Below are 10667 nucleotides of genomic sequence, written 5' to 3'. Positions count from 1 at the left end.
ACGATGAAGGGACGGGAAACATAATAAACGACCTTGACCTCATGGGAAAAACCTTGGCAAATGTCACGTGTTTAACTTTGAAACCATCCCGGAACTCTTTCCGTGCCGGAATGACGTCACGAGTAGAGCCAGCGCTCTTTCCGTATCACGTGTTGTGTCCTCACGCTGGAAGCAGCATGGCGGCCAAAAACAAGAAGAAAGCCATGAGTTTCCACAAGACTCTCGTCCACCAGGACCATGACTCGCTAGAGGCCGGAGAAGAAGAAGAAGAAGAAGCAGCAGCAGCAGAAGAAGAAGAAGAGGAAGAGAGGGCGTCTGCGGACGCAGAAAACGACGAGGAAGAGCTCAGTCTGGAGGAGGTGCTGCGGCTCGGAGGGACTCGGGTCAGTACTGGTTCTGTAAACGTTTGTGCTCGGAGCTCGCCTAGTTTGCTCGTGTCCAAACCGCAGAATTTGGTTTTGGAAGTCCACTTAAACCACGGCAGATGCGGCGTGAGAACGTCCGCTGCTTACTTCTCTCGCTTCAGATTATTGACGCCGGTAAACATCCAAGGTTGCTGTGACGTCACTGGCGTCTCCATGAAAGTTCAGCTCTAACACTCGTCGGTATTAGTCAGTCAGCGCGCACACACATACAGCTGTGTTTTTTTACAAAGCAAGTGGTTAGTTGTCAGTGGTTGAGATGGTGTGTTGGGAGGGGGCAGGGTTTTGGACGGTGCAGGGTGAGTGGTTCTAAGTGGGTCCTGTTCTTCAGGCGGACTTCGTGCTGCTGGCTGGTCTAGACGACTCTGCCGAGCTGGAGGATGGAGGGAAGAAAGGGGCCATCGACGACCTGCAGGCTGGAGAGCTGGAGCAATTCATCAGCAAGCTGGGCATCCGGGCACTGTCGGGCCAGCAGCCGGGTCCAGTCGATCAGCGGGCCCGGGCCCGGGCCCAGCCCGTCGCCCCGGACACCACAGCCGCCAGCGTGAAGAAGAGCCAGAAGGAGAAGAGCCAGGAGAAGACGGAGAGCGGCGGCAGGAGCGGGTCCAAACAGAAGCTGTTTGAGTTCCAGCAGAGACAAGTCCTGTTGGTGCGGCCCGGCGGAAAGTGGTTCCACCTGGAGTACACAGACGAGGTGGCATCCACGCAGCAGGATCCAGCACTGGTGAGCCAGTACCAGACTCTGGCCCGCCAGCTCTACCAGCATGAGGTGGACCTGTACAAGACCCAGAAGAACCTGCAGAAGGGGGCCAACTCGGCCTGGATGAAGACGGTGGTCTCCTCCGGCGTCCTGGCCGACCGCATGGCAGCCATGACCCTGCTGATCCAGGACGCCCCGGTGCACATGCTGGAGCACGTGGAGCAGCTGGTGTCCATGGTGCAGAAGAAGGGCAGCCGCCGCATGGGCCTGATGGCGCTGGACACGCTGCGGGAGCTACTGCTGAGCGACCTGCTGCCCGAGAGCCGCAAGCTGCAGCCCTTCGCCTGCCGCCCCCTGGACCAGCTGGAGCAGCGCACCAGCGGCAACCGCCAGGCCCGCGACCGCCGCCTGCTGCTCTGGTACTTTGAGCAGCAGCTGAAGCAGCTGGTGGCCCAGTTTGTGGTGGCCCTGGACGCCGTCGCCCACGACACGGTGGAGGCTACCAAGACCCGCGCGCTGACCACAGCACACCAGCTGCTGAGTCAGCGGCCCGAACAGGAGCGGGCGCTGCTGGTGCAGATGGTCAACAAGCTGGGCGACCCCGAGTACAAGACGGCGGCCAAGGCCTCCCACCTGCTGGAGGCGCTGCTGCACCAGCACCCCAACATGCGGGCTGTGGTCTGCTGCGAGGTGGAGCGCCTCATGTTCCGGCCCAACGTGGGTGCCAAGGCCCAGTACTACGCCGTCTGCTTCCTCAGCCAGGTGCGGCTCAGCCACCAGGAGGCGCCGCTTGCCGCCAAGCTCATCGCCGTCTACTTCTCCTTCTTCCACGCCTGCATCAAGAGGAAGGAGGTAGAGTCCAAGATGCTGAGCGCGCTGCTGTCGGGCGTCAACCGGGCGTATCCCTACGCCAGCGCCGGCGACCAGAAGGTCGGCGAGCAGCTGGACACGCTCTTCAAGGTGCTCCACCTGGTGCGCTTCAACACGGCCGTGCAGGCGCTCATGCTGCTCTTCCAGGTCATGGACTCGCAGCAGAGCGTGTCGGACCGCTACTACGTGGCGCTCTACAGGTGGGTGGCGCTTCACGGGCTCACGGCTCCTGTTTCACCTGAGGCTGCGTTAGAGAGGGGCGATAGCTGATCGTACGCGATATCCCGCTAAACACAGTCTTCACGGTGACAATTCTGCATCTCACCATAAATTCGACACTCGGCTGACTCGCTCGACATTGGACCTGCACACGTGAACATGAGGAGACCGTGACGGCGCCACGCTCTCCAGCTCCACAGCCGACACCGGCATGTGACAGCTGTGGAGAGTGTGGTGGACTACACCATGGTAGTTAGAAAGTGATTTTGAATCCAGGGAAGGGAGTCTCTGGATCCCTGTTTCTTTGATGAGATGGAGTGGTCCTCATAGGTTCTCTGACGCGCTCGTCTGCCTTGGTTCACATCAACACATGCAGGTCTCCCGCTGCGCTGGTGAAAATAGTTGGATATTGGACGGAGCTCCGCTCCAGTATTGGCGGCAGCATCCTGAGCGGAACCTCTGTGAGGGGCGGTGCTTGTCTGACGTTCCTGCTCTTGCTGCGTCCGCAGGAAGCTGCTGGACCCGGGCCTGGCCTCGTCCGGGCGGCAGGGAATGTTCCTGAACCTCCTGTACAAGTCACTCAAGTCGGACATCGTGCTGCGCCGCGTCAAGGCCTTCATCAAGCGCCTGCTGCAGGTCAGCGCCCAGCAGAGTGCCAGCTTCGCCTGCGGCGCCCTCTTCCTGCTTTCAGAGGTCATGAAGGCCAAGCCGGGCCTGAAGGTGCTGCTGCAGGAGGCTGAGGTGAGATAGAGAGCCTGGTGCTGAGGAGGATGAGGATGATTGGACCTTCTCCTTCATCAGAATGGAGACGAGGAGGAGGAGGAGTTCAGAGATCTGCCTGAGGAAGAAGAGGAGAAGGAGGAGGGTGAGCAGCGCCTGGTGGACGCCGACAAGTCCCGAGAGTTCACAGCCAAACCCGCTGCATCCTGGGTCCATCACCAGAACCTGGAGGGTCTGCGACACGCACGCCTCTCTGAAGTCATGTGACCGTCAGCTGACAGGCCGGCTTTTGTCCCGCAGGTGGGCAGAAGCAGAACCAGAGCTACGACCCGCTCCACAGGAACCCCCTGTTCTGCGGTGCTGACCGGAGCACGCTGTGGGAACTCCAGCGGGTGAGAATGCACTGGCTCGGGTGTCTGGGTTTCGCGGCTAACGTTTGGTTCCGGCCCACAGCTGGCGCTGCACTTCCACCCCTCGGTGGCGCTGTTCGCTCGGACGCTACTGCAGGTGAGTTTTCAGAGGCGGCGCCTCGTCTGCTCGCCACTCAACCTGCCGCCCATCCCCCTCAGGGTGAGTCCATCCGGTACTCGGGCGACCCGCTGCAGGACTTCACTCTGATCCGCTTTCTGGACCGCTTTGTGTTCCGGAACCCCAAACAGCAGAAAGGCAAACGTAAGTGACACTGCGCCGTTCGCCATCCACCGTCACCTGACCACGTGTCTGCTCGCCCACAGGAAACACGGACGCCGTGGCCTCTCGACCCAAACACAAGTCGGCCAGCGGGTCCCTTCCGGGTGAGTCGGCCTGTCGATGCCGTCCCATCGGGCTCTGACGCTCTGATTTCCTCTCACCCGCCTCAGTGAACAGCGATGAGTTCCTCTCCAAGGACGAGAGTCAGGTTCCCGTCGATGAGGTCTTCTTCTACCGGTGAGTCTCTGACCCTACCCTGGTCGTCATGACGACTGACGTCCTGGTGACCGTCATCCTGCAGCTTCTTCAAGAAGCGCCAGCAGGAGAAGCGAGTGCGGCGGCGAGCAGACAGCGACGGCGAGAGCGTGGACGACGTGGATGACGAGGAGTTTGAAAGAATCTTGGGTGAGCTTGTGTCAGCGGCGTGAGTGGGCGTGGCCTAACCGGACCCGTGTGTCTGTGCGCGCGCAGACTCGTGCGAGGGCGACTCGTATTTCCCCGACATGAAGGACGACGACTTGGACTTCGCCAGGTGAGACTCCACTCGCGTCTCTTCCCACCCTGCTGAAGCTGCAGAGCCTGGAAAGCACCGCCTCTCTGGCGCCGCTTGCTGGCAGCAGCAGCGTAATGACGTTTTCTTCCCGCAGTCACGTGAAGAGCAACAGACCAAAGGCAGCGGCGGCTGGTTCTGACGACTCAGAGGCGTCGGACTTGGATGACCTGGACGACGAGGAAGTGTCTTTGGGCAGCATGGACGAGGACTTCGGCGATGAGCTGGACGAAGACGGCGGGACCTTCATGGACGCTGACGGCGGGAGCGACGGGGAGGAAGGTGATCATGTGACCCTCTCACCTCACACTCGCGCCGAGGCTCTGCAGGACAACTCGTGGGTCGACTGTGTCCCACGAGACCAACAAGTGTCTTGTTAGTTCTTCTGAACAAACCACGCTCGGCTAGCATCCAGGCTAACTTTGGCACACACAAAACAGCGCGAGCTTCGCGCACTTCTCCTCCGCTGGTTCGCCAAACCAAGTGCGATGATCAGCAGCGCCACACCGCGGCAGCCATGACGCCATGAGGCGCAGTCACTTGACAGTGGAGGGCGCCCAGAAGCCAGTGCTGGGGTTGAGGGTGAGGACTGGGCCTGAAGAGGGTCACCTGCTTTTCCTCCACAGTTCCGGAGCTGGACGATGACGACGTGTTTGGCGCAGAGTCGGCTTCACCTACAAACACGAAGACAGCGGTCGAGAGGAAGAGGTCAGCGCGTGCTGCCTCCGCAACACGTCAGTACTCTCCCCCCCACTGAGCTCAGACTGTGGAAGACGGAGGCTTGAATGTTGTGATGCTCTCACAGGGTCGACGGACAGGAAGAAGAAGAAGGAGGAGAGCGCCATGTTTGCTGCCGCTGAGGAGGTGAGCTGGTGACCCGCCTCTGACCTCCGACCCACACAGTGACATGCGTTTGTCTTCCAGTTTGGCGAGTTGCTGGACGAGAACAGTGGCTCCAAGCTGGACAGCATGGGACTGAACGCCATGGCGAACCCCGACAAAGCAGGTGAGCACGTGACCTGCCCTTACAGAGGGTAGCGGAGGTCACTCGCCGTCACAGAACAGCTGAGCAGAGAGCAGGTTTTCCTTCAGGTTTTTATTTCAACGTCTTGTGACGTCCACTGAGGCGCCGTGAAGACGGGCCGGGCCTCGAGCCCTCGCCGCCGCGAGCCCGGACCTGAGCCCTGTAACTCCTCTGTGGTCCGCAGGTGTGAAGCAGCTCCGGTGGGAGTCCCAGCGCGACGACTGGATCCACGGCCGCGATGCCAAGACGCTGCGGCGGAGGAAGGCCATGTTCAGCAGGAAGAGGTCGTGGCGCATGGGAGCCAAGGCCGTCACCGCGAGCAAGAGGAGGAGGAAGTAGTGCCAGCCCACGACTGCTGGTCCCGCTCGCGGCTCCCGGACACGCCGGCCCACTCGTTGGAGCGGTAGTAAACTGCAGAGAGAGAGAGAGACTGGGTAGTGCCAGGTGGAGCATGTGACTGAGCTGTGTTGAGGAAATAAAGGTGTGGATCTCCTGAGGCTCGCTGCCGCCCCCTGCCTGTCATTCACCAACAGTAGCGAAGAACAGATGAACTGATGATGAACCCCGGTCTGGCGGGCCTCTGGGACCAGACCCGAGACTGACACCTGACCGAACCTCCGGCCGCGTGCCCACTCACCTTCCAGGACGGAGGGACACCTGTCGCTCATGGTCCTCCTGAAGTCTGCAGAGCAACAGAGTCCGAGTCAGACCGGAGCTCAGCACCGGGCTGGACACGAGCGGGTCACGGTACCTTGACTGCGGTCCATGGCCTGGAACAGCGCGTACGCCCCGAAGACGCCCAGCAGCTCGGCCAGCAGGACGCCCTTCACCAGCCTCCGCCCGCTCATCTCGCCCGGGAACACGTCACACGCGAGCGTCTCCTGAACACGAAGCAAACGGGTCGACAAACCTGGGTCACCGTGTTGGACTCACGTGAGTGAAGCAGACGCGCCGGGTGACGTCACGCACCCTGCGGTTAGCCGCTTAGCTCCGACTCCGCGGTGAGCAGCCGGAGCTCGACGGAGAGTGAGACTGCGCCTTCGGACGTCCCGTCCTCCACGGGCTTTCTTCTTCCGTGTGCCACGCGCGTCAGCTGCGAGCGTCTCAGGTGCGCCACCTGCCGGGCTGGAGGTGGATCAGCGCCAGGTGAAGCCTCTCCGGTGAAGCGGCTCACGGAGAGCGTCAACGGAAACGACTGGTGACCGACTCCAGCCGCGACCACAGGCTCCTCCTCCTCCTCCTCCTCCCTGGAGACGCCCTGCAAGTCGCAGCTGACGGCTCTGCTTCTCCACTGCTGCTACTGTGAGCAGGACCACGGGCACCTGACTCTGGTCCTTCAGAACAAGACCGCACAGACTAATGTGAGCAGTTCTGTGGTAGAAGGTCAGACCAGTCCTCACAGGGCCACAGTGGGAGCAGGGCCGGTCTGAGACAGTTGGCAGTAATGCACTCACGTCAGCGCCGCCCGGTCTCGCGTGTGCACTTCCTGTTGCGGCCAGCGGGGGATGTTCCATGGGAACCTGATGGACAGGAGCCCATCAGACACCAGCGGGGTCTGGGTCACAGACCCTGGCTCACCATAACTCCTCACTCGGGCGAGTGCAGACCCGGGACCTCCAGCCTGCCGTGGACCCGGACCGAATACAGACAGGTGTAGTCAGGGTGGCCCCAGTTACTGTGAATCTTGAGCTCCACGAACTTGAAGACCTTGTCCTGGTGGTCCTGGAGGTGGGGGAGGTGAGGAGAGTCACTGAGAACAGCAGAGGACTGGAGTCCATCACAAGGACTTGGACTCACCGGGATCCTGAACACCTGGACTGACTTGCCCTCGTCATGGTACGTGAACGTTCCCAGGTGTGTCCCGATTTCGTTCAGGTTCATGAAGCCCTGGAAAACAGTGGTGGGAGCCATGACTCTGACTCACCGCAACTCTCACTCGGGTCCGGCCTGTGTGGCAGCGGGTCACCGCATGCCTGCCAAAAACTGACTGGGGCTCATGACTCGATGACTGGTGAGTGGCTGGTGAGCGAGACTAGGCGGACCTGAGGTCCGCGAGTAACCGCTGACCCTGGACTCACGTTGACAGAGAACTCCTTGGGGGCACTGAGGATGGTGTGGTTGACTGACTCCTGCTTGGTGATGTGGCCCAGGGCAACGTGGTGCACGTGGACCGGGTACGGCAGGGAGATGAGCAGCCGACCCGCCGAGCCCACGAAGGGCCAGCACTGCCCTGGGACCAGCTCTGCCTTCCCCTGTCAAGACCACAACCACAGGTACGGTGTGAGAGGCAGCAGAGCCTCCACAGAGGGGCGTCTGGAGCCAGCATCACCTGGAGGACAGTTCTGGGGCTCCTGGCTGGGCGGTACTTGGGGAAAAAGAGGAGGTACCAGTGGGTCGGAGGGCCCAGGTAGGTGCTGGAGGATCTGCACAGGACGATGTCGGCGCCTGAGGACAGAAGAGTGGGGTTAGACTCCGAGTCACAGCTGCCTGCGAAGGGCCCACCAGGACGGACCCAGGCTCTCCAGGGCGTAGTTCTCCAGCAGGTCCGTGGGCTGATGGACCAGGTCTACGTGTTGCTTCAGCATCTGCAGCTCGCGCTCCATCTCGCTCATCCTCCGCTGCATCAGCAGGAGTTGCTCCAGCATCTTCTGAGAGTCGTGAAAGATGGCACTCGGTGCCGACGGGAGACTCAGGAAGGCTGAGTCGTCTGAAAGGTTCCGGAACTTGGAGGCAGGAGTGAAAAGCAGACCTGGAAGACCAACACCCTCCGTCAGACAAAGATCCAGTCAGATCCAGTGTGAGTCAGTCGGGTGGGTGAGTCAGTCAGGTGTAAATCAGTCAGGTGTGAGTCCGTGATGTGTGAGTCAGTCGGGTGAGTCAGTCGGGTGTGAGTCAGGTCAATGCTGCCACCTACCGAAGAGAATGACCAGAAGTGCCAGCGACAGCAGGAAGAGCGAGCGAAGCTCCCAGCTCGCCCTGACTTGCTGGTCCAGGTCCGAGTCGTCCATCCAGTCGTCCCAGTCCGACTCCCCCATGTCCTCGTTATTGTTGTTGATGTCCTTTTGAAGGGGACGCTGGCGTCTCCGCTTACGACTCTTAAACACTCTGCAGGATAGGGCGTAGTCAGGGGACGGAGCCTGCACCCATGCGTGCGCGACCCCACACACACACACACCTGAACAATCTCTCCTTATAAAAGACTGTCCTCAGGCCGCTGAGGTCATAGTAGCCGTTGGCCACCAGGCGAGGACTCCTCCTGAGCGCCATGTCTGGAAGACACCAGGGAGAAGCGGGTTGGTCATCCACGCATGAGGTGGCCGGAACATTACGACCAAACCGACCAGTGGTCCTAATGTTTCGGCAGATGACTATCACTCATCGCTGTGGTGTGAGAAAGAAGCGGCTGCAACTGAGTCGTGTTCTCTCTCTCGTGCTCTCGGACATGGCGCCCTCTAGCTGCGAGTCAAAGGCAGAAGACCAGCAGCGCTGCGTGCTATTATGGGATGTCGGGTGTCACCTGACCACACAGCAACATCTCCACGTCTGACGCCGCGGCGCTGCCTCCTCTCATATAGGCGTTTCTGCTGCGCTTCAAAGAGCTCGCCGCCATCAAAGGCAGCGCTGCGACATCAAAGGGAGGTGGCTCGCCTGGGCCTCAGGGGCCTGAGGGGCCCACTCTCTCTCTCGCTACCTGAGGGTCCGCTCGCTCTCTCTCTTTCACTCTCTCTCTCCTTCTTGCTCTCTCCCTCACTCTGTCCCTCGCTCTCTCTCATTCTCGCTCTACCTCCTTCTCTCTCTTGCTCTCTCACTCTCGTTCTCTTCCTCCCACTCTCCCTCTCTCTACCTGAGGGGCCTTCTCTCTCTCTCTTTCTCTCTCTCTACCTAAGGGTCCGCTTGTCCTCCCTCTCTCACTCTGTCTCTCCTTCTTACTCTCTCCCTCACTCTCTCCCTGGCTCTCTCTCATTCTCGCTCTACCTCCTCTCTTTTGCTCTCTCACTCTCGTTCTCTTCCTCCCACTCTCCCTCTCTCTACCTGAGGGGCCTCCTCTCTCTCTTTCTCTCTCTCTACCTAAGGGTCCGCTTGTCCTCCCTCTCTCACTCTCTCTCTCCTTCTTACTCTCTCCCTCGCTCTCTCTCATTCTCGCTCTACCTCCTTCTCTCTCTTGCTCTCTCACTCTCGTTCTCTTCCTCCCACTCTCCCTCTCTCTACCTGAGGGGCCTTCTCTCTCTCTACCTAAGGGTCCGCTTGTCCTCCCTCTCTCACTCTGTCTCTCCTTCTTACTCTCTCCCTCACTCTCTCCCTGGCTCTCTCTCATTCTCGCTCTACCTCCTTCTCTCTCTTGTGCTCTCGCTCTCTTCCTCCCACTCTCCCTCTCTCTACCTGAGGGTCCGCTTTCTCTCTCTCCCTCTCCTTCTCTCTCGTTCTCCCTCTCCCACTCTCTCTCCCCCTCTCTGCCTGAGGGTCCTCTCTCTCTCTCGCTCTATCTGACGGTCTGTTCGCTCTCTCTCTCGCCCTCTCTCTTTCTTGTTCTACCTCCTTGTCTCTCTTGCTCTCTCACTCTTGCTCCCTCTCTCTACCTGTGGGTCCCGCTCTCCCTCCCTCTGTCTCTCCCTCCTTCTCCTTCTCTCTCTATCGCTCTCCCTCTCTCACACACACTCACAGGCAGTGAGTGCTGGAGGTAGGACTCACTTGTGGGGCTCCTGGGCAAGAGGGCGGGGCGTGCGAGGGGCCAGGGTGGGGAGCCTCAGGTGGGGGCGGGGCTCCATGGGTGAGTCCATCAGCGGTGCTTCCTCTTCAGGTGGCAGGTGGCGCTGCAGCCTCAGCCAAACTTTTAACCCTCTCCTGCCCTTTGATCCGCCCACGGACACCTTGATGACGTCATCAACGAGCGGCGCTCATCACAGCCGCGCACCGGTGTCTTTGTTTGCCGAATGTGGACACGGCTGTGCTTTCCGTCAACGCGACGGCAGAGGGCGCTGTGTCCCCACGAGTGATCGACTGTTCTCAGCCATAGTCCGCGTCTGTGTGTTCACCCAACAGAGGCCAGTCTGGTTCCGAGTCCTGGTTCAGGTGAACCATGTGTTTAGAGGCTGGGTAAAGGGTGATGGCCAGGAGCGGTCCCCACAAGGACAGAGAGGCAAGTGTGTGTGTGTGTGTGCAGGTGAACGATGAAGATGAGGATCAGGTGAAGAGGGAAGGCAGGTGATTTAAAACACTGACCTCCGTTCCAGTCTGGAGGCCCAGGTCCAACTGGACCTCCGGGAGAACTGGACGGTTCCGGTTCTGAACGGAGCGTGCGAATGTAAACGCGAGAGAAGAAAAGCCCGAACAGTTCAACATGGAAAAAGAGTTTGACACTGAACCAAACCAGGGCTGGAACCAAGCCCACACGGTGGTGAGACTTAACCCGAGCGATGTGGATCAGAACCTCCGCTGTGACCCGCCCCCGCGCGCTCCCTCACACACACACAC

At 60.2% G+C, this 10667-nt stretch overlaps 2 protein-coding genes across 4 annotated transcripts; one reads left to right on the top strand and one right to left on the bottom strand.

Annotated features, from left to right (window-relative positions):
* Positions 1-66: 66 nt before the first annotated feature.
* On the top strand, positions 67-5768 carry cebpz (CCAAT enhancer binding protein zeta). Its single transcript, XM_053881892.1, has 16 exons — positions 67-383; positions 754-2192; positions 2721-2952; positions 3013-3163; positions 3232-3323; positions 3385-3438; positions 3501-3603; positions 3666-3725; positions 3792-3858; positions 3923-4026; positions 4093-4153; positions 4269-4453; positions 4798-4905; positions 4977-5035; positions 5096-5177; positions 5380-5768. Exons 1-16 carry the CDS (start codon positions 111-113, stop codon positions 5532-5534), a joined length of 3225 nt encoding a protein of 1074 aa, XP_053737867.1. The 5' UTR covers positions 67-110; the 3' UTR covers positions 5535-5768.
* Positions 5769-6049: 281 nt separating this feature from the next.
* LOC128768802 (SUN domain-containing protein 2-like) lies at positions 6050-9989 on the bottom strand. 3 transcript variants are annotated; one of them, XM_053881982.1, is made up of 10 exons: positions 9885-9989; positions 8371-8464; positions 8110-8300; positions 7708-7944; positions 7525-7640; positions 7274-7447; positions 6993-7082; positions 6774-6917; positions 6650-6715; positions 6050-6529 (listed from the first exon to the last, which is right to left on the bottom strand). In XM_053881982.1, exons 2-8 carry the CDS (start codon positions 8460-8462, stop codon positions 6783-6785), a joined length of 1035 nt encoding a protein of 344 aa, XP_053737957.1. In that variant the 5' UTR covers positions 8463-8464; positions 9885-9989; the 3' UTR covers positions 6050-6529; positions 6650-6715; positions 6774-6782. The 3 variants fall into 3 exon arrangements, with proteins under 3 accessions (XP_053737957.1, XP_053737956.1, XP_053737958.1); XM_053881981.1 differs by lacking the exon at positions 9885-9989 and adding an exon at positions 8537-8724; XM_053881983.1 differs by lacking the exon at positions 8371-8464 and having other exon boundaries at positions 9885-9985.
* Between the last annotated feature and the right edge of the window lie 678 nt (positions 9990-10667).

Source organism: Synchiropus splendidus, chromosome 12 (assembly GCF_027744825.2).
Source record: "Synchiropus splendidus isolate RoL2022-P1 chromosome 12, RoL_Sspl_1.0, whole genome shotgun sequence".
Classification (NCBI taxonomy): domain Eukaryota; kingdom Metazoa; phylum Chordata; class Actinopteri; order Syngnathiformes; family Callionymidae; genus Synchiropus; species Synchiropus splendidus.
The sequence above is the reverse complement of the archived record's forward strand: the minus strand, read 5'-3'. Positions and strand labels throughout refer to the sequence as shown.

Excerpts from the sequence above, each read along its gene's own strand:
- cebpz (XM_053881892.1), top strand. The coding sequence starts at position 111 with ATGACGTCACGAGTAGAGCCAGCGCTCTTTCCGTATCACGTGTTGTGT. Across the intron at positions 3,164-3,231 it reads CCATCACCAGAACCTGGAGG|GTGGGCAGAAGCAGAACCAG; the intron begins GTCTGCGACACG and ends TTTGTCCCGCAG. Across the intron at positions 4,454-4,797 it reads CGGGAGCGACGGGGAGGAAG|TTCCGGAGCTGGACGATGAC; the intron begins GTGATCATGTGA and ends TTTCCTCCACAG.
- LOC128768802 (XM_053881982.1), bottom strand. The coding sequence starts at position 8,462 with ATGGCGCTCAGGAGGAGTCCTCGCCTGGTGGCCAACGGCTACTATGAC. Across the intron at positions 7,945-8,109 it reads ACTTCTGGTCATTCTCTTCG|GTCTGCTTTTCACTCCTGCC; the intron begins GTAGGTGGCAGC and ends TTGGTCTTCCAG. Across the intron at positions 7,641-7,707 it reads CTACGCCCTGGAGAGCCTGG|GCGCCGACATCGTCCTGTGC; the intron begins GTCCGTCCTGGT and ends TTCTGTCCTCAG.